This window comes from Nerophis lumbriciformis, linkage group LG15 (assembly GCF_033978685.3).
Source record: "Nerophis lumbriciformis linkage group LG15, RoL_Nlum_v2.1, whole genome shotgun sequence".
Taxonomy (NCBI): Eukaryota; Metazoa; Chordata; class Actinopteri; order Syngnathiformes; family Syngnathidae; genus Nerophis; species Nerophis lumbriciformis.
In genome coordinates, this window is record NC_084562.2 from 10,536,591 (window position 1) to 10,560,445 (window position 23,855).

Sequence of the window (23,855 nt, forward strand, 5' to 3'; positions counted from 1 at the left end):
TAGAGGGAACATTGTTTGGTGGTTTCTATAATACGCTGATAGGGAGAAGTTTTTTTTTTTTTTTTTTTACACGATAAGTCAGAGGTCTCTTTACCTCCGTGGCGGAGGCTGTGCCTAACCCCTAGGGTTCGATCGAACCCAGGTTAAGAACCACTGGTCTAGATGTACCCCATCTGGGTATCGCAACACCCAGGTTGAAGAGCTAAAGACTGTAGTCTCCAGTCAGTGAATGTTTTGTTACAAACAACCTTGCACATAACTTTGCTCACTTTTTCAGCCCGTTTGCAGTAAATCCTAAATACTTAGTCCAGGTGGTCCTCAAACTACAGCCCGCGGGCCGGATACAGCCCAACAGCATCCAAAATCCGGTCCGCGGGAAGTCTCAAGTAAAAAAATACAAAAAACCGTAAAAATATTTTCCAATCTGTTCTTTCTAATCCACTTGTTTCTCTGATGTCTCCTAGTTGCTCAGGCAAATCATATTGTCTAAAAATGCATTTTCCCATACAGCCCAGCCCCCCGGACAAATTTTTTGGAGACCTCTGACTTGGTTCCAACAAATGTACTCCACATCAAGAAACTGGACATGAATTTGATTCAAGCCTGATCAAATGAAGAGTCCAGACAAAAACAAGTTAATGCTGAAACACCTTTATTGTGCCCAATCTGAACATACTCCACAACTTTAAGCAGACCACAATGAGGTAGACTTTCAAAACTCTAAAAAGCAGCTGGCTTACGGGACAATAAGCTCAGCATGATCAACCCAATGAAAACAAAAAAACAAAAACATTCTTTGGCACACAGCTTATGCAATCACGTCCAAATGGAACAGGAAGGCAAAGAAGGTTCAGTAAGTTGGGATGTTTTACTGGGTCTACTTAGGGTCTGGTGGACTATTCAATCAGCCAAGCGGAACAGGAACCAAGCAGCTGACGTGTGCGTGTTCCCCGGCCGATGCACAAATGTGATTAAAACCAATGCCACCTCTCCACTAGTGCAAATTAAAAAAGTGCAAAAAAAACCAAAGCAATACAACAAAGATCCATCAGTAGAAAGCTAATAGATCAGTGAAGCAGTATCCAGCACTGTTGAAACCTTTAATAGAACTGCAACAAAGCAACCTAGCTTGCAACTTTGTGCCTGTCAAGTTTGAAATCTGGCAAGGCAATTTAAAAAAAAAAATTCAGGAAAAATGCGGGGAAAATAAAAAAAATATTTAATCCTAAACATCCACCAGGTAGAATTCAAATCCAAGTTCAAATTGTTCATGTTATGACTTAAAACCGCTGCGTGTACAAATGAGTAAAAAACTGCGTAAAAGTCTGAAATGCGACTGGTTAAATGAAGCCCAACCTTCAACTCCCAAAGTAAGAAACGCCAGTTGGCTCGCGCTGGAAAAAAAAAAAGGGCCAACCGGGGGAAGGGGAAGAGGAAAAAGTAAAAAGTTAAAGGCACTGTATGGCGTCTGCCAATGAACGGCATGAGACTTGTGTGATCGCTCTTCACTATGCAACACAAAAAAGAAAAAAGAAAAAAAAAGGCATTTTCATCCGCTCCCTAACCTTTGAGCTGAGCCTCATGTGCGTCTTTGCTGGCGAGGTCAGAGAAAATGCTGTAAAGTGAACGCGCCCTCGTCTCTCCCGACAAGGTGACGGTGCATAGTGCCAACTGTGAACAGCAGAAATGGAGCAAGTGCAAAAAAGTGAACATTTCCTACAGTGATACATCCCAGTGCCTGGTGGAGTGCCCCGCCCCTCACGCCGAGGGGCGGCCGGCACGTGCGCTCCTTGGTCGCTCGGCAGCCTCGCCCGAGGGGGACTTTCTCTCGCCCGTCTGTGGCGCCTAGCTGGAATCTCGGTTCTTCTGGTTGCGCATGAGAGGGCGGTGGTTGCTGAGGATGTCCATGGAGTGCTGCCAGTGCCAGCAGGAGCGGCAGTAATACTTGAAGCAGGCCTGCACACACACACACACACACACACACACACGCTAAACATCACACACTGCAAAAACTGAAATCTAAGCAAGATTAAATATCTCAAATAAGGGTGATATTGGCTTATTTTCACTAAGCAGATTTTATGTTAGTGTTTTAATGGTTTTGGTCCTCAATGATCTCAGTAAGATATTACAGCTTGTTGCTGAGAGTTTATGACCTATATTGAGTAAAACATGCTTGAAACTAGAATATCAACTGTTGCAAAGCTGTGTCATCAACACTCAAGTATAAAACTACTTTTTTTAAAGTAATAATTTCTTATTTCAAGCATGAAATAAAAAAATCATGACTTTGACACAATTGTGTCTTATAATTAAAACGGATGACAGCCAAATGGACTTTGCAGTTTTATTTTCAATGAAACAATAGAAAATACGTACTCATAGTACAGTTAGTGTGTGAATAAACTTATTTTAAGGTATTTTTGGGTTCATTGAGGTTAGCTAATTTTACTTGTTTTGGAAAGTCTTGACAAGCCAAATTTTCTTGTTTTATTGGCAGATCATTTTGCTTAGTTCAAATAAAATACCCCTCATTTTTGTATTTTTTTCTTGTTTTTGAACACTGGCTTTTTGCAGTACATGTATGGCGTCACATTAGTGCCAAAAATCCAAGCGCATAAAAACTTATCGCACGCTGATTCTCCACTTCGTGCGCGCGCGACACCCTTTTGTACGCGCGTGGTGCCTTTCTGCGCGCACGCCGTCTCAGTCTGTGCGCTCTCTGTGTACTCCTGGCATCTCTCCTCGCGCTGTCATGTTTCTTTTTGGCATTTTGGGGGCGGGTATGCTTAGACGGCCCCTCCTTTCTGATTGGCTCTGAGCATTTTTCATAAGACCAATCAACGTTGTAGCCATCTTACCTCGGACATCTAGCCTCAATCATTACATTGATGTCAATGGTACATGTACTAATTAAATTACCATAACTTGCTCTAATTTTTGACCAATTTACAAACTGTTTGCCTTGTTACAAATCTTATTACATGTAGATATGACATAGGATGCTGTACCTGTTGAAATTACCTCTTTCGCTTTAAAAAAAAAGACTTAATTGTGCAACATTGTTGTGTAGGGTCAGTGTTAGTCAGTTCTCTGATTATTTTAAACTGTTTCAGAATACATTATTAAAAGGCTATTTTTAACATTTTAAAAACAAAATTCAAAGATTTCATTAATTTTATGGCTGAATCAAAAGAAATTCCATAAATTAGAAAACAAATGTTCAAGAAGAAGTGAAAATATAAAATAATGTTATGGTTGGATGTTATTGCTGGTGGACCAGTTCTGGCTGAAAGATGTGATTTATGGTGTTTGTTGTCTTATTGTTTATTTGGGTCACATTTTGTATTACCCTGTATTGTGTTTATGTGGTATGAAATAACCTTCATCAGCGCGCGACATTTTTTTATCCACTTCCTCCATAAATCTTGATACATATTGGCGATGACCCGCCCTGCTATACTTCTGATTGGCTCTGAGCATTTTTCGCCTGACCAATCAGAAAGGGGCCGTCTAAGCATACCCGCCCCCAAAGTGCCAAAAAGAAACATGACAGCGCACAGACTGAGACAGCGCGCGCGCAGAAAGGCACCGTGCGCGCGCAGAAAAGGCACCGCGCGCGCACGAAGTGGAGAATCAGCGCGCGATAAGTTTTTATGCGCTCGGATTTTTGGCACTAATGTGACGCCATACAGTTAATACATTAAACTGTACATGAACCATTGTATTCATGGTTTGTTATAATATTTACACTACTTCATTATATACAATTGTTTGATCAAAAAAGTCAGTCGTACACAAAAAATTATCACTTTTTTACCCTCCAAGTCGTCCTTTTTCCAGGGATTTATTCTGAGTTTGGAAACCTAACCAATCAAAATGATTGAGCAATGATCATATACTAATACCACTTGTGGGATAGACACCATTTAATAGATTGAGCCACCCTTTTACGCGTTTGCCAACAGTTCTATTATCCTCTAACTCTTAATTTCCTGACAACTGCTTACTTTCTCCTGTAACCTGCTTCCATTTGCACTTCAACTTTACTCAGCACTTATTTCAAGTTAGTTCAGCTTTTAGCACCCACCCCTGGGTTGCCATCATGTGTAACATGTTTAGCTTGGTCTTCCAGTGATAATGCTAATTAAGATTGTAATAAATGCACTTTATTTGCAGTAATGGAGGTGATTAGTTTAGGGGAGCAGCTCCATGCTTGTCAGCCAGGGAACTAAAAATAAATAGTCAGCCAGAGGGGATCGGCAATAATCCTGACATTTTATATTAGGGATGTGTCGATTGATCAGTGTCAAAGTCTTTGTGACTGACCACTACAGTACTTTGATACTGTAGCAAACTTTAGTGCTGGTGCAGATTTAGTTTGGAGTTTAACTGAGTGGTCTAACCCACCTACCGTATTTTTCGGAGTATAAGTTGCACCGGCCGAAAATGCATAATAAAGAAGGGAAAAAACATAAGTCGCACTTTTTGGGGAAATTTATTTGATAAAACCCAACACCAAGAATAGACATTTGAAAGGCAATTTAAAATAAAGAATAGTGAACAGGCTGAATAAGTGTACGTTAACCAACTGAGAACGTGCATGGTATGTTAACGTAACATATTATGGTAAGAGTCATTCAAATAACTAACATATAGAACATGCTATACGTTTACCAAACAATCTGTCACTCCTAATCGCTAAATCCCATGAAATCTTATACGTCTAGTCTCTTACGGGAATGAGCTAAACAATATTAGATATTTTACGGTAATGTGTTAATTTCACACATAAGTCGCTCCTGAGTAAAAGTCGCACCCCCGGCCAAACTATGAATAAAACTGCGACTTATAGTCCGAAAAATACGGTACTAATATATGTTTTTGTTTTGAATCCAAAATGTTAAGAGCACGTCTGTTTAGCGAGGGTAACTTTCACATTTGAATTGATACGGTACAAAGTCCCAGTACTACTCACAGTACCCATTTGCTGTACTTCGTGTTCATGTGTAAATGTTAATTTAACAAGTTTTATTTAACAGTCAGGTGGTAATAACTTGTCTTACATTTCACACTTAGTCTCATTTGCAAGTATTAGAGTCAAGACATTTTTTGCAGTGCTAGCCAAGACATAAGATAGTGTATTGCCAGTCTTTATTAAGCTGAATCTAGTCTTGTAATGTTTATACTGCAAGTATTGTAACTTATTACTCGGAATGGGTACCAAAACCTGGCTTCATAATACAAAGATTTATGCTTTAGCATTAATTGCTAATAAGAAGCATGTCTATTGAAAATCCAATGTAAATTAGCATAGAGTTAATGTATTGTGTAAAGTAAAGCGTTTATCATGTTTTCTTTGTGGGAATGGAAAATGCTAACATTATCAAGCGGTAGTCTGAAGTGTCTCCAACAGAGCGTGACATCACAGGTAACAAAGAGGTATCAAAATATGGCAGTTTTATTTGGCATTTTTTGTAGTACCGACATAATTTGGTCGGCGCCTATAAAAGTACTGAACTATGTCATTTTAATTATCCATTATCAAAGCACAAACTCTTCAAGCGGAAAGAATATCAGACTGCACTCACCTGGTCTCTGCAGAAGAAAGGCCCAGGTTGGCGGAGGCAAACTTGACACATGGAGTCTTCCAGGTAAGGATCAATCTGGACCTGAAGGGAGAAGCAAATAGTGTTTTGTGTTTGTCAAATTCCTTGTGTTAAACATGCTTGGTCAAAGCGGATTCTGATTAACCTTCCAGAAAAGCAAACAAACAAAAACAAAAAAAGTACCTTTTTTGTAAACTTTGGTGTTTTGATCTCCACAAAGGCTGCACACACAGCCTTCAGGTAACTGCGCTGATTGTTAAAAGTCACACGTCCAGAGCCTGTACAACAACATACTTCAAATCTTGGACTGAACGTACATTCTTGTACTTTACATCACACAGCAGGGTTTGATCAGAGCGCAGGGCCACGGCAAAATAAGCCACCGCACCTTAAAAATGAGGGTCTTTTACGTGGGGAAAAAAATGAAACTAATAAAATTATACGAATGTAAATCTAGCCTATTGAGCGATGCACTGAAAATTCGGCCACTGAAACAACAACACGAGATGTAAGTAAGTGAGACGCACGTGATTGGAGCTGAGACAGCAGGTCTGCGATGTGGACGTACTAACTACTTTAACAACTACAAAATGTGCGGTGTGCAATTATTAAGGAGAGAAATTGTGATATGACCGATATGCTGACTGCTTGGTTCAACTTCCCATAAATAGTGGTCAAATATGTACTTTTGTGTTTAGATGTCATTGACTAAATGTCTGAAGGTTCTCATTCATCCAGGGCATTGTCCTCTCAACTGGACTGCTTGGACAAGACAAACCAAGCAGTCCAGTTGACTAAATAGGTGCTTAAAAAGTAGAATACTTTTGTACATAAGCCGCTACTTACAGTATGCCACAGCTGACAACTTTCTCATTCATTGTGGAAACGTTAGTGCATTAAAAGGGAATCTATTTTGGATTTTAGGACAAGATCACACTTAGGATTCTAAAGATATAAAAATGCTTGCAAGATGCGGCTAATGGCACCATAGTAGCCTTCAAACAACTTCAAAAGCTTCCATCAGCCTTTATTTACACAATGCAAGTACAGTATTTATTTCCGTTTCCGCACTTCTTGCAATAAATGTGTTCTACTTCCGGAAACATGCGTGTGTGTTTTAAATCATAGCAGATTTGGTAATAGATGAAGATGACTATTTTTGGACAAATGATGACTCACAACCCTATCTTTTTTTTAACCTCAATATAGAGAATGAACTAGAAGCTAGCACAAAGGGTGAAACGATGGAGCAGACCGAAGCAGAGTGTAAGGACCGGCGTGACTTGACGTAAATTTGGAACTTGGAGTCAAGCTATGCAGAAAAAGTGTGCTTACCCAAAGTCAACTTAAAAAAAAAAAAGAAAAAAAAAAAAGGACAATGTCCATCGAGTCATGATTGATTCTTTTTAGTAGATTGCACAGTTCAGTACATATTCCGTACAATTGACCACTAAATGGTAACACCCGAATAAGTCAGGGTCCACGTAATCAATTCATGGTAATATTGATCACAACCACGTCACTTATTACAACTATAGTACAACTAACACTGTCAAGCAAGCTGTGACATGATACTGCAATACAGTATGACTGTTCATGTTTTTCAGTCTGTTGGTGTCTTATTGCATCGCGTTGTGCATTACAAACTCAAAAGCGATTCAGCTGCTGACTGAAGCTAGCTTACGGTTAATGCTATGTGTTAGAGTCACCAATGAACTGTGTCTTGCGTACCAACAACGGTACGCAACAGCGTTATTATACAGGTTCTGGAACAAAGTATTGTTGGCGGTTTTTGAATAAATTTTTAAAGTGACTTCAAGGCAGAAGGGATTGCCCCCCATTAGTTGCATTGCTAGCCACCTAAAACGAAATTACAAATTAAATGCAAAAAAACCCAAACATGTCTTGTGTTTATAAGGGTCGTGAACAGGCAACATTTAAAAAAAAAAAAAAGAAGAAAAAAAAAAAAAAAAAGTGTAGTTCCCCTTTAAACAGTGTTTAAATTTAGCGTCTATAATCCCCCATGGAAGTCAATAGAGTGCGTCGTTACACTGAAGCAAAACAATCACTCGGCTTTGTCCCGCCCATCGTCGAGCATCTCTGGAAGTGAGTGTCGGCCCATCCTTGCGCAAAGACCTGTCAACCGGTTTTATGGCAGTTATGTTCTTGCACGCTGCCACCATTGTTATATTTTTAAGCAATCTTTATTTAAAAAAAATAAAACATTACATACAAAAATATTTAACGGTATTTTTCAAAAACGTTAAGATCCGTATAGAAACCCAAAAGATCTGCTCAGCTAAATGCATACATTTACAATACTGCCAATTGTAAAGTCTACTTTGTAATCATGCAGAGATTTAAGTAAAGTGCCTCATCTAAAAATAAAGGAACATTTAATTAAAAAATTGACTCGTGACTGATTGAAATTGTGGTGCATGCATGGACCGATTGTGTAGTGACAATGGATTCCGCATGATTATCTGAGGCTGAATCCCTTTTGGATTGACAGCAAAATTTTGAATTCTTGTAATATAAACCACTGCCAAAGCATTTTTTAAATTTCATTCCGTAGTTCAGAGTTGATATGGATAATCTTATAATCCTGTGTGACGTTTCCTTTGTAAAATCTAGCATCTTTGTTTTGTTTTATCGGTTATAGGAGACTGTACTGGTGTTTAAAGAGTAAATGAAAATGAGCTTTCTCTATAAAAGACCAGCAGCTGCTTCTGGTATACAGTCTTTGTTGCATTGTACAAAAAGCAACAATTGAAAAATAGAACAAAATGATAATACTTTGTTTTTAAACACATGTACAAGATTGTTTCAGCCTTTTTTTTTTTTTAAATACTTGCACCATTTGATGTCATATGGACATGTGCCCACCACCACAAGTGTACTGGTACGCTGGGGGAAACCCTGCACAGGTGTTTTTTCAAAAAAGGTTGAGGAAAAAAGTTGTGAATTGTAAGACAAGCCACCAGACTTAATAAAAATGAAGATGTAGGCTCTTATTTATGCTATTTAACTTTGTAAGATGTCTTCAACTACCTCGATTTAGTTGTTTCACCAGGAGGCAAAAACACCCCCAAAACCTACTGTTCACTAAGCTGCAATCACTTCAACGAAAATACATTTGAAATTAGGTTGCTAGAAAGCTGCAAGTCACTATAGGAAGAAAGGGATCAATATCTTAAGGACTTTAAAATGCATTTGTCTCATTTCCTATTATGTTGAAGCCATCAAAAAAGATAGTAACTTAGTTTCTGGGTCAGTGCCATGGCAACAAAGTCATTGTTTACTTTCCTGGTGCATTAAAACATCCCACATTGGGGAACCTTAGATCAGAGAGCGACGTTAAGACAACAAACGCAGCAACAATGTTAAAAAACCTATTTAAGGTCATAATCCGCTTTTTATGCTGGAACTATGAAAATATAAAATTGTACTTCATGAAAATGAATTCACTTCAGTCAACCTTCAAACCAATTGGCTGCAATAAAGGAGGGATTACTGTAGATTTAAAAAGCATTACAAGTGGATTATGTTTAACCTATTAAAGTTGTATCGTTCAATTTAAAATTAATGTTGAAGCTGCAACAATTTTAGCTGCTACTTCTGCCAACAAAGCGATAAACTACGGTAGTCATGGGACATCTAGAGCTATTCCAACACCATGGCCAATAGGGAAAAAAAGTTCTTACCTATGGGATATTTGTGTTTGTCTGTGTCAATCCCTGCATACATGACTCCTCCAAACAGATCGTTCATAATGCTGGCAAGTGCTTCAGCGTTAAGCATTCCATGTAGGGCGCCCACAAACACCGTTTTGCTGGGGTCCAAACGCTGGGCAGGGCAGCGCACATAGTTGCTGTCAGAAATCACCCAGGGAATAACCTGCACCTGAAAATACAGTAGAACAGGTCTTAAAGGACATTTCAGCCAGGTTTAGTTAAGCCAAAATACAAAACCACATGATCTTATCTAATAAGATGCCAGGCCTGTTTTTACAAAGCTGAGCAGTTTGAATGACTTTGTCCAACTAGAGCGAGCGGTCAAATGATCACAAATCAATGTCTGAAAAATGACAATTTTTCCCTGAATTTTAAGATTAATGATGGGCCACATTTTATCAACTGTTGAACAGCTCAAAATCATATTATTCAAACAAGGCCTATTACACAGCATAGTACAATTTGTGTCTTAGAGATAACTCATCTAGACTAGATTTTTTAAATGCAGTACAGGAACAGTAAAACTGGTGGACACTAAATTCTTAAATTGAGCTCTCTTAATTACTTTGGGGGGAAAAATAAGAGCATAGTCATGAATTAGGTTGCAGACCTCAGGTTACGGGCGTTGGGCGGCGCGATGCCCATCAGCAACTGCACTGTCATGGCAGCGGAGTCGTACGATTCCACAAACATCCGTTCTAGCCATGCTACTTTTGCGATTTTCTTTTATGCTTTACTCTCCAATTTGTCTTGTTCTTTTGCCATCTAAATTTGGGTAGTATATTAGTGTCCATGACATCAATTTTATTGGGATACTATCCGGGCCAGGTAGTTCCATGTCACTTTTGTTTGCGTTTTACTTGTTTATCGTGGCGCTTCTTTCTAGTTCTATTTTTCTTTTGCATTGTAGTTGTGTTTTTCTATGTGAATTTGAAAAACTTTAGGCCTTTATTCAAAACAGTCACCTTTGCTTCTTCCTCTGTCATAACAGTAGTGCTTAACATGATGCGCATAGTTTTAGCCTATCGTTCAATTTTGAAAGACAAGACTGATGGATTTTTTTTAACACATTAAACGTAAAAAGTCCGCTTACAGCGGAGCCAATAGGAGCTCTGCTATTCCGTCCATAAAATGTGATGACCATTCAAATACTGCCAACAATACTCCATTTACATTTTGTGACTTGATTAAGTATTGGCGATATAAGCACCAACACAGACACAAAAGCGGCAACAAAATCACTTCTGTGTCTCCCTAAGCAAGTTTAATTTTGATCATCAATCATGCATCTCACACTGACATGAGACATCCGAGTTGGTAAGCTGACAAGTTGGGACACTGACAGCCAATTTAGGACCTGGAACTGGCGAGAACACGAAAAACGCTTGTTCCCTCCACCACGTTTCTTCGCGAGGATTATGAGACAAAATAATAGACTAAAATATTTTTGCCTCGTGACATCATCCAGCCCCTCCATCCACCTTGTCAAAATCTCCACAAACTTGTCCTATTCATTTGTGCTACACATGTCAGTTTTTATGTTGCAGGTCTGGTCCGATACATTTTGCTTGGCGACATATTGACCTACGAATTATTGCTATTGTTTTTATGAGACCAAATTAACCATTGATGTAATACATAATACATGTATCCTTTTAAATGCAGTAAACTTTTATTTCTTGTGTATTTCAAAATTGTAATTGTAATGAAAATGTTTAAATCTCCAAGGTAAATAAAACACTTTCTTTTAGCAAGAATTTGCACTTGAATAAAAATTACAACCAAAAGCAATAAAATATCTTGAGGCGATTGGGTGGCTTCAAATATACACAACCATAATAAAAAATAAAATGCTAAGTATTGACACAGTTGCACTTCAATATTGAATATTAGAGTTGTATATTATGTAACGACAAGTTAAGACCTTAAACAGAAGTGCAAAATAATAAATACTACAGTTTAAACCGGTCAAATGCAAAACAAAATTTAGTTTGGTGGATTTCGAGTGAGCAACACAGACATGACACTTAAAAAATAAAATAATGCTACTTTCATAAACAGTATTAAATGACAGCATGTTTTGGCCATTAATTTAACCACACTTTGTGAGCACAGCATTTTGCACCGTTTTGTTTAAATGCGAAGTGAGTGCTAGTGTTTCAAGTGGGCACGCAGGTTTGTTGTATTCACGCACATTCGGCAAACTGGCTTCTGTGTTGATAGGCTCATCTTGTTCCAAAGGTTTAAACTGAAATATACCCACATTGGTGCGGTGGCATTTGGTTTTGTGATAATTTTGTCCATGTTAGCTGCTACATGCTAACTAGTTGCATTGTGCGATGCTAGCGGGCCAGCACGATGAGTCAAAGACTTGAATTAGGACAAGATAATTCACCCTCCTTTTAATTCCGCTATGTTACAAACATGTGAATGCTCTAAAAGTATGCTGGAAAACTTACCGACTTTATTTTTCCTTCATCGTCGATTAATTGACTTATCAGATATTGGCCCAGGCCTAAATGTTTCAATATTCATAACTTGTAATGTATGTTAGAATAACTTGGGACACAAAAATTATGGAAAACTTAATGGAATGCTAGTGTTATTCTAATACTTGCAATATAAGTGAGGCCAACTTTACACAGGTCTTAAAAGAGTCCTCTTGGTTTTAAAGTATTGCCATTGTAGTATCTATCATTAAAATAGAAATTTTACTTTCCTGTAATCTTTAAACAGTCACAAGTTGTAATAAGTCAGTCAAGTTCCTACTCACATCCTTGCAGCGCATTCTGCGACTAGACATTTTGAAGTAGTATTCCCTGTTATCCTCTGGGTGAAACGGGTCCTGGGAGCAGGCATGAAGCAAGCCTCGCACAGACTTCTCATTTTCAAAAACCAGGTAAACGTAGCCTACGAGAACAAGAGAACACCTTAAGTTGGTTCAGTCAGTATTTGGATATCATTTTACAATGACACGGTTGCAACGCAATTTCTGCAAAAATTTACATTTCATTAAAAGAGCAAAATGTGAGGCACATTCAGTAAGTTAGTGGAACAAATCCATGTCTGAGTAATTTACATTGTAGTATGTATTCCCTTATCTGTGCATACACCCTAATCCATTGCTATACATTATATTATCTTTAATTAGAACAATACACTAAAACAGGAAGTAAATAAACTAAATTACAAACTAAGCAGAGTCAACCTGTAAAAACACTTGTTGGCAATTATATATCAGCAAAAGTAAAAGTTAAAAAAAAAGCAGGTCTGATTAATGAAGCTGCTTCCTCCTTTTACTGAATAAATCAGGGCTATTCGACTACATAATGAAGTTTCAAGGGCCCAACAGTCGGATATTGAAATGTGGACGTTTCGGATTATATTGGTTATACTCCTTTGAGACTGCGTTTACCTAAATACAAAGACAACATCGGCTTTCACACGGCACTGTCTATAAATTAATTATTCTGCCTTCGCTACTCGTCTCCAGCTAGTTAACAGCATGAAGAAACGGAAGCTCCAGAAGTTTTGTTGATGTTCCTTCGTAAGTTAAAAAGTACCACTGATAGTCACACACACACTAGGTGTGGCGAAATTGCCCTCTGCATTAACCCATTCCCTTGTTCCACCCTCTGGGAGATGAGGGGAACAGTGTGCAGCAGCAGTGGCCGCGCTCGGGGATCATTTTAGTGATTTAACCCCCAATTAATGGGTTTGAACTCACGACCTACCAATCTCAGGGCAGGCACTAACCAAAAGGCCACTGAGCAGGTTTATTTCTTTACACTTCCTGTTAGGTTTGTAAGACTGAAAATATAAACTTGCAAAAGTTTAACATTTATAATGTACTTTACATAAATAGGTTCAGTGTTAATACATTCATACAACTACTGATGTTTACACATAGAAATTAAACAGGAATGTGGCTCAAAGCAATAGCATTATCGCCTTCTACTGGGCAAATTTAACGCTACATGTATTAACAAGCTTTGATCTCCAGTTACTCAGACAAATAACGCAACCACAAATACAAAATACATTAAATTCAGAAATTCAATACAAAAATGTAATATCTTTATGCAAAATATCTGTTTACAATTATTTGTCCAAGTTGTGGTGTGGATTTCTACTGTTGCTGGTCTAACTGTGCGCCGCTCAAAAGGTCCTATGGGAAACAATGACTCAAGCACCACTTGCTAGGGGAAGAAGATTCATACTTTTGTCTAGTTAGGTCTGATTTTTACAATTTCCCAGGGTTGAGTGAGTTTGTCATCGACCCCCCCCCATAGTTGAAATGGTTTCATAAAGCCCATTTAGGTGATGTTGGCAGGCCAAATTAAAAGGTTTGGCGGACCAGTTGAATAGGCCTGGTATAAAGAAATCAATGAAGTTCCTCATTGTAACTTCTTAAGCATGTCTGAAATAAACCACACGGCACATATAACCTGTTGATGTCATATTTCAGCAGAGATTATAGATAATTGTAGTCTTGCTAAAACTGTTAGAGCAACTTTAACTATGGATATCAGCTAAAACACCAGTGAACAACAAACCGTTACCAGCTTGTCAGGATGTTTACGTTAAGATTTGTCTTTTGTGGCAACTTATGCTCATACTAAACTCACCAGCATACCAGTGTGTTCACCATAGTGCCACCCTGAAACCATGTAGGTAAAAAAAAAGCCTACCAGCTCGTCATTACCTTTGGCCACATTACCTTTGGGAGGACAGCGAGGGTGTTTCCCATCCTTACCAGGCCACTCCACTGTCAGAGGACCGTAACCGCTGAATGTGTTTATGAGCCCAGCTGCAACAAGGATAACAATGAGGAAAGCAAGTTATCGTTTGCAAAACAAGTCACTCATTGGACAATATGCTATCAAATGTTACACCACATAATCCTACCAATAGGTTTAATACCCGCATGACAATTAGTAGTGCAGAAAGTAGTTGAACAGTTTGTGTAAGACACTAAAAATAACTAGGTTGTTGGTTCTTAGATATACTGAGTTGTTAATCTTCGTTAGTATTAATTTAAATCGTTAGTATTAACTTAAATTGGCATTCTTTTTGTATCATGTCAGTTTCACAAATTCCTCAGTAAACTTACCAAAATGTCACCGTGGAGTTGAGTCTGTTTAGCCGATTGGAGAGCAAGCTTCCGCAGTCCATGACGATTACTTTTTTTTGTCTTACTGCCGTTTTATAGGCACCGTTTAGAAACAATTAAAAAGGTATTTAAACAAACATTTACAGAATCTTACTGTGTAAAAAAACTTATTTCGCAACGTATATATCTGAACCCACCCAGCATTAGCACGGTGTGGCAAATATGGAAAATGTTTTTCAAAAATTTGGTGGGTGCGGCTTATATTCCGGTGCGTGCTATAGTCTAAAATACAGTACTTTTTTCTCTCTTTAAAGCCGCGATCAAGAGGGCGGCTCTTCCTGGTACAAAATATCCTATGCTCAAGCACATAGAAAAGACAAGGCAAAGTCACAAGACCTGCGTTTGGAGTAATGTGTTCTCCCGCATCCGTTTCATTATTCCTTCACCAAGTTCATTACTGTGGGTCTGTGCGGACCAGAGCTATGATAGACACCAAGTTTTACAAATTTTAACATTATACATTTGTATAATGTATATACATAGGTTATCTTAAACCACTAATGCTAAGAGCCAGTGGGGGTTTCATGTTTGAAAAACGTAACAGAAATTTGCAAAAAACTACCGTATTTTCCGCACTATTAGCCGCACCTAAAAACCACAAATTTACTCAAAAGCTGACAGTGCGGCTTATAACCCGGTGCGCTTTATATATGGATTAATATTAAGATTCATTTTCATAAAGTTTCGGTCTCGCAACTACGGTAAACAGCCGCCATCTTTTTTCCCCGTAGAAGAGGAAGTGCTTCTTCTACGCAAGCAACCGCCAAGGTAAGCACCCGCCCCCATAGAACAGGAAGCGCTTCTTCTACTGTAAGCAACCACCCGCCCCCATAGAAGAAGCGCGCGGATATTACGTTTAATTTCCTTTGTGTGTTTACATCTGTAAAGACCACAAAATGGCTCCTACTAAGCGACAGGTTTCCGGTTCATGAAAAGACGCAATCTCTCCATCCGCACACGGACTACTATTTCACAGCAACAGCCTAAAGACTTTCAAGAAAAGCTGGCTACTTTCCGTGCATATTGTAAAAACAAGATAGCTGAAAAAAAAGATCCGGCCAGAGAACATTATCAACATGGACGAGGTTCCACTGACTTTTGATATTCCTGTGAACCGCACTGTGGATACAACGGGAGCACGTACGGTGAATATTCGCACCACAGGGAATGAGAAGTCATCCTTCACTGTGGTTCTAGCTTGCCATGCTAATGGCCAGAAACTTCCACCCATGGTGATATTCAAAAGGAAGACCTTGCCAAAAGAGACCTTTCCAGCCGGCGTCATCATAAAAGCTAACTCGAAGGGATGGATGGATGAAGAAAAGATGAGCGAGTGGTTAAGGTAAGTTTACGCGAAGAGGCCGGGTGGCTTTTTTCACGCAGCTCCGTCCATGTTGATATACGACTCCATGCGCGCCCACATCACGCTGGTTTTTAATATATTATTAAAGTTTGACTGACCTATCTGACTGTTTTTTTGACATTCCTTTAGCGCAGTTAGATGCGGCTTATAACACGGGGCGGGGCGGCTTATAGGTGGACAAAGTTTTGAAATATGCCGTTCATTGAAGGCGCGGCTTATAACCCAGGGCGGCTTATGGTGCGGAAAATACGGTATTTAAATCACAGGGTTGGAATAATTACATTAATCACAACCCATTTTAATCAATATAATGGTGTTAAGTCAAAAGACGAGAATATATGCACCCAACACGTTTTATACCTTTATCATGTGCCAAATGTGCAGAATACTTTGTCGATGGTCGTCATGTCTTTTTGTAATCAATTTTCCATCGAACGAGTCAATGTGCTGTTTAGAGTCTTCCATGTTGACTTTAGTTCTGCAACATGTCATTACCAGAACTGCACATTTGTGACTGACCCTACAATAAATCAGTTGCTAGAGACGTTTCAGAGATTTTGAGTCTGTGTTGCAATTTAGCTAATCGTCAATTTAAAAAAAAAATCAAAATCTGATTAATCCACAATAAAGCAATTATTTTGACATTCCCAGTAAATATAGATTTATCAAACAATGATTAAACTGAGTGGTAATTTGACACCGTCCTGTGTGTTTCTCCCCTTATAAAGCTGTTAGAAATGTGCCCTATAATGACCAGATCCAGTAGATGTGTGAAATGAGCATTAAAATCTACTGGAGTAGAGTTTATAGCCTTTTTCAAGTTGAAGCAGGCTAAATTACAACAAAGCTGGACAATTACTTTTGGAGCAGTGTGACATGTTTCATATAGAGTGGCAATTTGAAAAGCTATTCGCAATGTTACTGCTCATTTGACTAATGACAAATGTCAAAATGCATTACAAACTGGGGTGGAAAATAAAAACTTTGACCGGATATTAGTTTTAGTACCAAGCAGATTTGCATGCAAGCTAAAAAGTTAGATTGCTCCAAGTGACTTTCAAAAAGCTAATCACTACTTTAAACCTCTACTTTGATAACAGGGTAACAATCGAATTCTCTGAAAAGGCCAATTATTTCAGGGGCAACTAACCCTGGTGGTGAAAGCGACAATTACCTTCAGTGATGTCCCAGGGCACACCCCCAAGAAAAACCTTGCAGGAGTAGAGTGGATCCTTGTTGTTTCTTGGGGGCAGCTGACCACTCCAGGTGAAAGTAGCTTCATTCACAGCTGAATAAAAGAAATCCAAGACTAAAGTTACCGAGGTTCATCCTCATTAGGTAGCAAAGGAGAGCTGGAGACTATGCCATCTGACTATTTTTGAGCTGTCAGTCAATCACAGCACATACAACTATTTACACTCAAACCTGTGGACAATTTCGAGTCTCCAAAAAACCTAACATAGTATGCTGACTTCCTTTTATTGTGGTTAATAAATTGAAAAAAACAACAACAAAAAACATACCTGCAGCTTGTCTGTGAAGGCGTGCCTCCCTTTCAATACTAAAAGAATCGTCAGATTGGTCAAGCATGTCTGCGCCAGGCCAGGAAGAGCCAGTGCGCCAGCGGCGGGAAAGTGCAGAAGTTGGACTAGCGCTGGATGGTGGGGTCAGAGGAGAGCTGTCCTGGGAGTCCAAGCGGGATCCCAGTCGCAGAAGATCCTTCTGCATGTTTGATCCAAGGTAAGGCAGAGGAGGCGAAATCCGCAAAGTGGACTGAAGTACCAAAAAAAGAAAAAAACAAAACTGATTGACAAGCTCATTGCATTGTATTCTAGTATGTGTAAAGCAGATTGGATTGTAGCAAAGCCTTGTAGCCTTGTTCTTTATTACGGTACAAAGCTTGACTGTGGAAATACAAGTTTCTCTCACTTTCCTTGGTTGAATGTGCAGTTGTACCTACCAGCATGTCACAGAGGTGGTCTGAACCAGAGCTGAAGCCACTCGTCTCAGAGTCTTCGGGGCTGCTGGAGCGCGAGTCCAGAAAGGAGCTTGAATCCAGGCGGTTAGCTATACGAGCCATGCCAGGGAACTTCTCCAGGAAGTCAGCAGTCATACCCATGGACTCTGTAGGCATGTAGGCTGGCGGCTTTCCAAGGAGGCTACTGAAGGGACTGTTCAGGATGCCCAGCACTGGAAAGAAATGCACCATTTGCCATAAACCAACCAAGGAATAGGAACATTTAACAATTTGTCAGGATGTCATACTTGAAAATGTCAAAGCTAAAGAGATTTGAAACTTGACAGCATAAAAAAAATGTTCAATGTGCCATTTCGAGCGTTCTAGACCGCGATCAGTCAGCAATGCATTTACAGTACATTCAGTTCCACAACCTTATCATGTAAGGGAAGCAGTTACTAAGCAGTTCTGCATTTATCCGTTACACAATTAAAAGCACTTTATCGCATTCGACTCAATATATGACCAACACACCCGTGTAAACAAGACATTACTACATATAACCATCTAGCCAACTGCACTGTTGTGCATGAGGCCTTGCAGGGAAAGTGGGAGGCAGAGATATACAACTACAGGCCGCATTCAAATGCTCTGTCCCACATTGTCTGCCCAGTTTAGCCACCTCTAGAGTTATACTGGGTGGGTTCAGACGAGCAGCGATGCCTTTTCAGCACTACAAGTGGGTCGAACAAATGGGTCATTGTCATGATAACTCATTTAGAAAAACTAAAAAAAAAACAACAATTTAATGTTGCATGGCCTGTATCAAACCAATCAAATGTGAGCAACTAGGCGGTAAAACTGGCAATCTTTGCAAGCAATAGATAAGTTAATTATGTTGTAAAGACAGACAATGGCAAACATTGCATTTTGGTGGGTAATAATGAGGCTTTACTGGATTATTTGCTTCGCTAGACTGCGAGCTGAAGCAAAAACTGCCAAATCATCCTCTGTGGTGGTGCTACAGCACTGACATACACTGGCCTGACCGTCACATTTGTGCTGAATTGTTGACTTATGGAAAAAAAAAAAAAAGTATAAGACCTGACAGCAAACAACAAACAGTATCAGGTTTTGGCAAGTTATTCCAAACAGTAAACAAAGATGGCACTTACTTGAGGGCGAGGTCGTCTGAACATGGGGAAAGGAGAGGGACTCAGTCTCCTGGCTGCTCCAGGGTCTGTCCCAGCCAGACAAACGAAGAGACTGCAGGCCCAGGCCCAGGTCTGTCATGCTCGGCTGGAGCCTGGATGACTGCATCTCCTGGGAGCCGGACATTCTGCCACGGTTGGCGAAGAGCATCCTCCTGCTGCCCACTGCAGCCAGGTCTGACTCTTGACAGTGCACAATCCAGTCCAAGAGAAAAGGAGAATGTGTTAGTCTAACAAGGAATTCACTTACAGCTACAATACAGACAATTTGTTTTGAACCCTACCCTGGACGAAGGGGTAGCTAACCTGCTGCCTCTGCGCCCATTGAATGTGCCATGCATCTCCGTCTGCATGGCTGACCCACCTAGCAGCATGTGACATGACTGCTGATGCACTCACAAAATCCTGATATTGACATCAGCTTCCCCCACCTCTGCTTCCTTGCCGACAACTAAAATCCCTGCCAGAGCTATCGGCTAGTTGGTACCAGCAGGCAGAGGAGGACTGTCAATGTTGCTGCTTACTCTGTCTAGCCTGTTTCCTGAGCCAGCGAGGGAGGGGGAGGCAGCTACAGCAGCATCACACCAGTATCAATGACTCAGCAGGCTTAAATATTAAATATGTGTGATGCATCAAAAACATAGCAGAAAACTTGGACTGCTTTATACTGGTCAGTACATTGATTTCCAACCCCCCTGTACACACATGCAGCATAGAGTAACAGAGGAGATCCAGCCTGGCTGTGAGGAAGCAGCTGACTGATCAGATGTTAAAGGACAAACCAATGTGCACAAGCTACTCCCTTATCTCTCGGACTGGAAAGCTTCCAAAAAACAGCTACAGCCCTGATTCAGCAACTGCTGAGCTGGGGCTCCCAATTCACATTAGTTTGTCACTTAAAAAAAAATAAAAAAAAATCAAGTCATTTGGTGCCATCAGTAATAACATTCCAAGAAAAAAAATTGTGCTGATTGAAGAAAACTGCACATCTCCCAAATTGGGTCTCCATAAAAAAACAAAAAACAAAAAAAACAACCTTGTACTGCAATGCTACAAACTGGTGATGCAGCGTGAATCAGCTGCTGGCACTCATGGCAGGTATGGACATGAATATTTTAATAATTGGCAACTGCAACATTAATGTGATCTTTATTAAAAAAACAATTTAAGATTACTACAGTACAACACCGGTTGTACAGCTTCAAGTGTAAATCTTAAGTCACAATGTACATGCTGCAAAAGTCATGCATGTTTGTGATGCGAACCTACAGACTTTAGTCCGGATTTGTCATGGCACATCTGATGCGTTCTCATGACACTGATGCGGCACAGTGGTTGGGAATCACTGCCTTTTCCCTTCCCGTCTGATATGGACCAAAATCTAAAAATAAATGATTTGGTCACGTTCGTATGGTCTGATTTGCATTCAAACTTATGTTTGTCAAAGGCCTATGATTGGACTGTACATTGAGCATACATGAGCTTACGCACAACGCAACTTATTCTAGGTTATGTAGGACTTTCTATGGCAAATTGTTCAATAACAAAAAGACACCAAACAATGAGTAACAAACACTTTTGAATAAAGTATGTTTATTGTATTTAACTCGGATTATTTTTCATTTAGTGACGTATGGTTTTGATGCGGTGGCGTTTACATTTGCCTCACTTTGTGAGGTGGATCAAGACCCAGCTCTCATGCGCTCTCGGTACCGCTGTTTGGTCCTGCACTGTGTTCACACTTAAGAATGTGAAATTCAGACTAGTTTGCTTAGAATTGCTCCTTTTAATACAGTGGCGGGACCTAACCAATGACTCTTTTGGATATTAAATAATTGGGCAAAAATATGTGCTTATGAATTTTTAACAATGTTCCAAATAGAAATAAGTATACCGTAGTTCATTTCACTTTTTTCGGGAATTTTGCCGATAATTCACAATCATTATGAAAGACATGACATTTATTTTTTTTTAAATGCATTCTAACTTGTAAACGTAAAGTTTGCTTACAGCGGAACCAGTGGGAGGTCCTCTATTTCACCTATAAAAAAAAAAAAAAAAACCGCCAACTCTATTTACATTTTGTGATTTGAATATTAACCAAGTATTAGTGACATTATAAACGCTAACAAAAACTATAGTGGCGCTGAGATCACAAGCCTGTGTACAATTTCGCCATGATAGACTGGCGAGGTATTTCCTCAGGAAGTTTATTGTCGATCATAAATCATGCATCTCACCTGAAAAGAAGAAGTCTGAGGATGTATTCTGACAAGTTGGTACACTTTGACAGCTATTTAAATGGCAAGAACGACACGAAAAGACGAGGATTATGAGTCGTTCATCTAAATGTGAATATTTGACATTCGAGCAGTCTGCATCCCAGTGACAGCAGACATTGTACAATAAGTGATGTTTTTATGTTTGTTGGCTATCATGAAGTCTGCAGTGAGTAATCAGTGATGAAGAGAAAAAGCAAACGCTGTGATGCGTATGGGAAATTAATGCACCGCGTGTGCTTAATGATCAAAATAAATCATTAATTATAAATTTGCCTGTTACTACATTACATATATACTTACATCATGTATATAAAACCTTTATGGAGGTGTTTTTTTTCCAAAAGGACTTTATAGGCGGAATGGAGCGGCTCCCGTAGGCTCCATGGCAAGCAGACTTGACCGAATGTATTCAATATTTACAATGCAAAAAAAAAAATCCATCGTTATGTCTTACATAATGATTGAACGATAAAAAAGTGCAGTTCCCCTTTAATGGAACAAAACATGAACCTACCCTTATTGTTCGATGCCTTGTGCACCAACTGTAACCACAAAGCCAGACACAGTTGCATCATAAGTCTTCATAATAAAGTGTCGGTGCTGTTTCGGCTCGGCAGCGTAACTGTGTTATACACTTCCATATCAGTAGGTGGCAGCCGGTAGCTAATTGCTTTGTAGATGTCCGGAACACCTCGTGAGAGACGAGGGTTTGTTGTATCTAAAGCTTAAACCAAAAATAAACAAAAGGAGAGTGCCCATATGAAAAGGCATTGAAGCTTAGGGAAGGCTATGCAGAATGAAACTAAATCCGAACTGTCTACAAAGTAAACAAAAACTGAATGCTGGACGACAGCAAAGACTTACAGGAGGAGCAAAGACGGCGTCCACAAAGTACAGCTGAATATGACATGACATTCAACAATGTCCCCACAAAGAAGGATAGCATCAACTTAAGTAGTCTTGATTGCTAAAACAAAGCAGATGCCGGGAATAGCGCTCAAAGGAAGACATGAAACTGCTGCAGGAAAAAAACACCAACAAAACATAAAAAGCCACCAAAATAGGAGCGCAAGACAACTAACACTACACAGGAAAACGGCAAAAAACTCAAAATAAGTCACGGCGTGATGTGACAGGTCGTGACAGTACACCTACTTTGAGACAAGAGCTGTAGTGACGCATGGTTGTTATGGTTTAAAGTCATACCCAACAATTGCGACAACGACTTTTTACTGCTGCCGAGTTTCATTTTTTAAGGATTTCTGCTGGTGGCGCGCCTCCGGATTTTTTCAATGAAATAAATGCGCCTTGCATACGGACAATCCAACTATACTGTTACAATTAAAATGGATTTCAAATGCAATTTATGAGATAATCTGATTTGTGTTGTCCAACTGGTTAAATATGTTCTGATGAATTTCTTAATCAGCCACTACTTTTTAATAGCATTATGTTGAATATATCATGTATCTCAGGTAATTAACACCACCCTGAGGCAAAAGATAAGAACTGATGCCCAAATAGGAGGTATTAAAGAGGAAGAAAAACTACACTTTTTGTTGTAATTTTTATGTAATGGACTATCAATTTAGTGTTGTAATAACTTTGTTGGCTTTATAGACACCGTTTATGTGAGTAAAATAGAGTGCTTATGCAATAATTCATGGAACAAGGCTAAGCTTAGCCTCCCTGGAGAGAAAATGGCCACCTTTGCCCACACAATGTTAGTCATGTACCACACAGCAGCTCCGCCTTGCTCTTGGTGTTATTGGGTGTGGTACACACACCGCTCAGGTCCAGGGAGTTGCCCAACATGGTGTTCATCCTACGGAAGATGTCGGCGTTGATGCAGGTCGACAAGGCCGTGGATTCCGCGTCGGGGCTGTTGGGCCTGGGAGGCTCGCTTCTCTGCGCCGACACAATTCTGTCATTAACACCAATGGCGACGACAAACTCGGCAAACACGCAGGCGCCGTGACTACGACGCCCGTGTTTCAATTAGAATGGACACTTTTGTTATGACTCACCAAGGAAAAAGCCATGCCGTGGGGATAGAGTTAGGCCAAGCCGTGGGGATAGAGTTAGGCCAAAGGAGCGCTAAGAACGACTGAAGGCCATAAAAAGTCATACTTATGAAGACCTGCTAATTAGTGTCAATGCAGTGAACGTGCGCTCAGCTAATGAGTTAACTGACCCTCGAGGGCCTCCGTTTCCTTATGTGTTCATCTTCAAAGTTCCCGCCGCGCCGATAAAAAAGTCACTTTTAACCCGTTACATCAACAAATCGACGTGTTCTTGGTACTCATCATTACAAAAAGTAACTCAAAGCTGATAAATATACCAATACCAATAAAAATGTGGAATTCAGAAGTGTGGGGGAAACAATTGGCTTGCTTAAAAGGGGCGTGGTTTCTAGGGGGCGTGGCTTGAAGGATTCGACGCAAGTTTTTAATAATTTTATAAAATTATACATTATTTTAAACATAAACCAGCACATACAACAACATGCCGAATTTAGGCTTGGAT

The 23,855-nt window shown here is 39.7% G+C and overlaps 1 protein-coding gene across 3 annotated transcripts; it reads right to left on the bottom strand.

Annotated features, from left to right (window-relative positions):
• Window positions 1-635: 635 nt before the first annotated feature.
• cpeb1b (cytoplasmic polyadenylation element binding protein 1b) lies at window positions 636-23,627 on the bottom strand. Of its 3 annotated transcripts, none has more exons than XM_061974869.2 (12): window positions 23,357-23,627; window positions 23,066-23,237; window positions 19,012-19,230; window positions 17,840-18,069; window positions 17,403-17,652; window positions 17,054-17,167; window positions 14,064-14,153; window positions 12,117-12,253; window positions 9,314-9,512; window positions 5,793-5,887; window positions 5,592-5,672; window positions 636-1,956 (listed from the first exon to the last, which is right to left on the bottom strand). In XM_061974869.2, the coding sequence occupies exons 1-12, from the start codon at window positions 23,369-23,371 to the stop codon at window positions 1,846-1,848; spliced, it is 1,713 nt and encodes a 570-aa protein (XP_061830853.1). In that variant the 5' UTR covers window positions 23,372-23,627; the 3' UTR covers window positions 636-1,845. The 3 variants fall into 3 exon arrangements, with proteins under 3 accessions (XP_061830853.1, XP_061830854.1, XP_061830852.1); XM_061974870.2 differs by having other exon boundaries at window positions 14,049-14,153; window positions 23,117-23,237; window positions 23,357-23,626; XM_061974868.2 differs by having other exon boundaries at window positions 14,049-14,153; window positions 23,357-23,623.
• Window positions 23,628-23,855: the final 228 nt, after the last annotated feature.

Excerpts from the sequence above, each read along its gene's own strand:
- cpeb1b (XM_061974868.2), bottom strand. Across the intron at positions 19,231-23,065 it reads CAAGGCGGAGCTGCTGTGTG|AGTCAGACCTGGCTGCAGTG; the intron begins GTACATGACTAA and ends TGCACTGTCAAG. Across the intron at positions 5,673-5,792 it reads CACCAAAGTTTACAAAAAAG|GTCCAGATTGATCCTTACCT; the intron begins GTACTTTTTTTG and ends TTCTCCCTTCAG.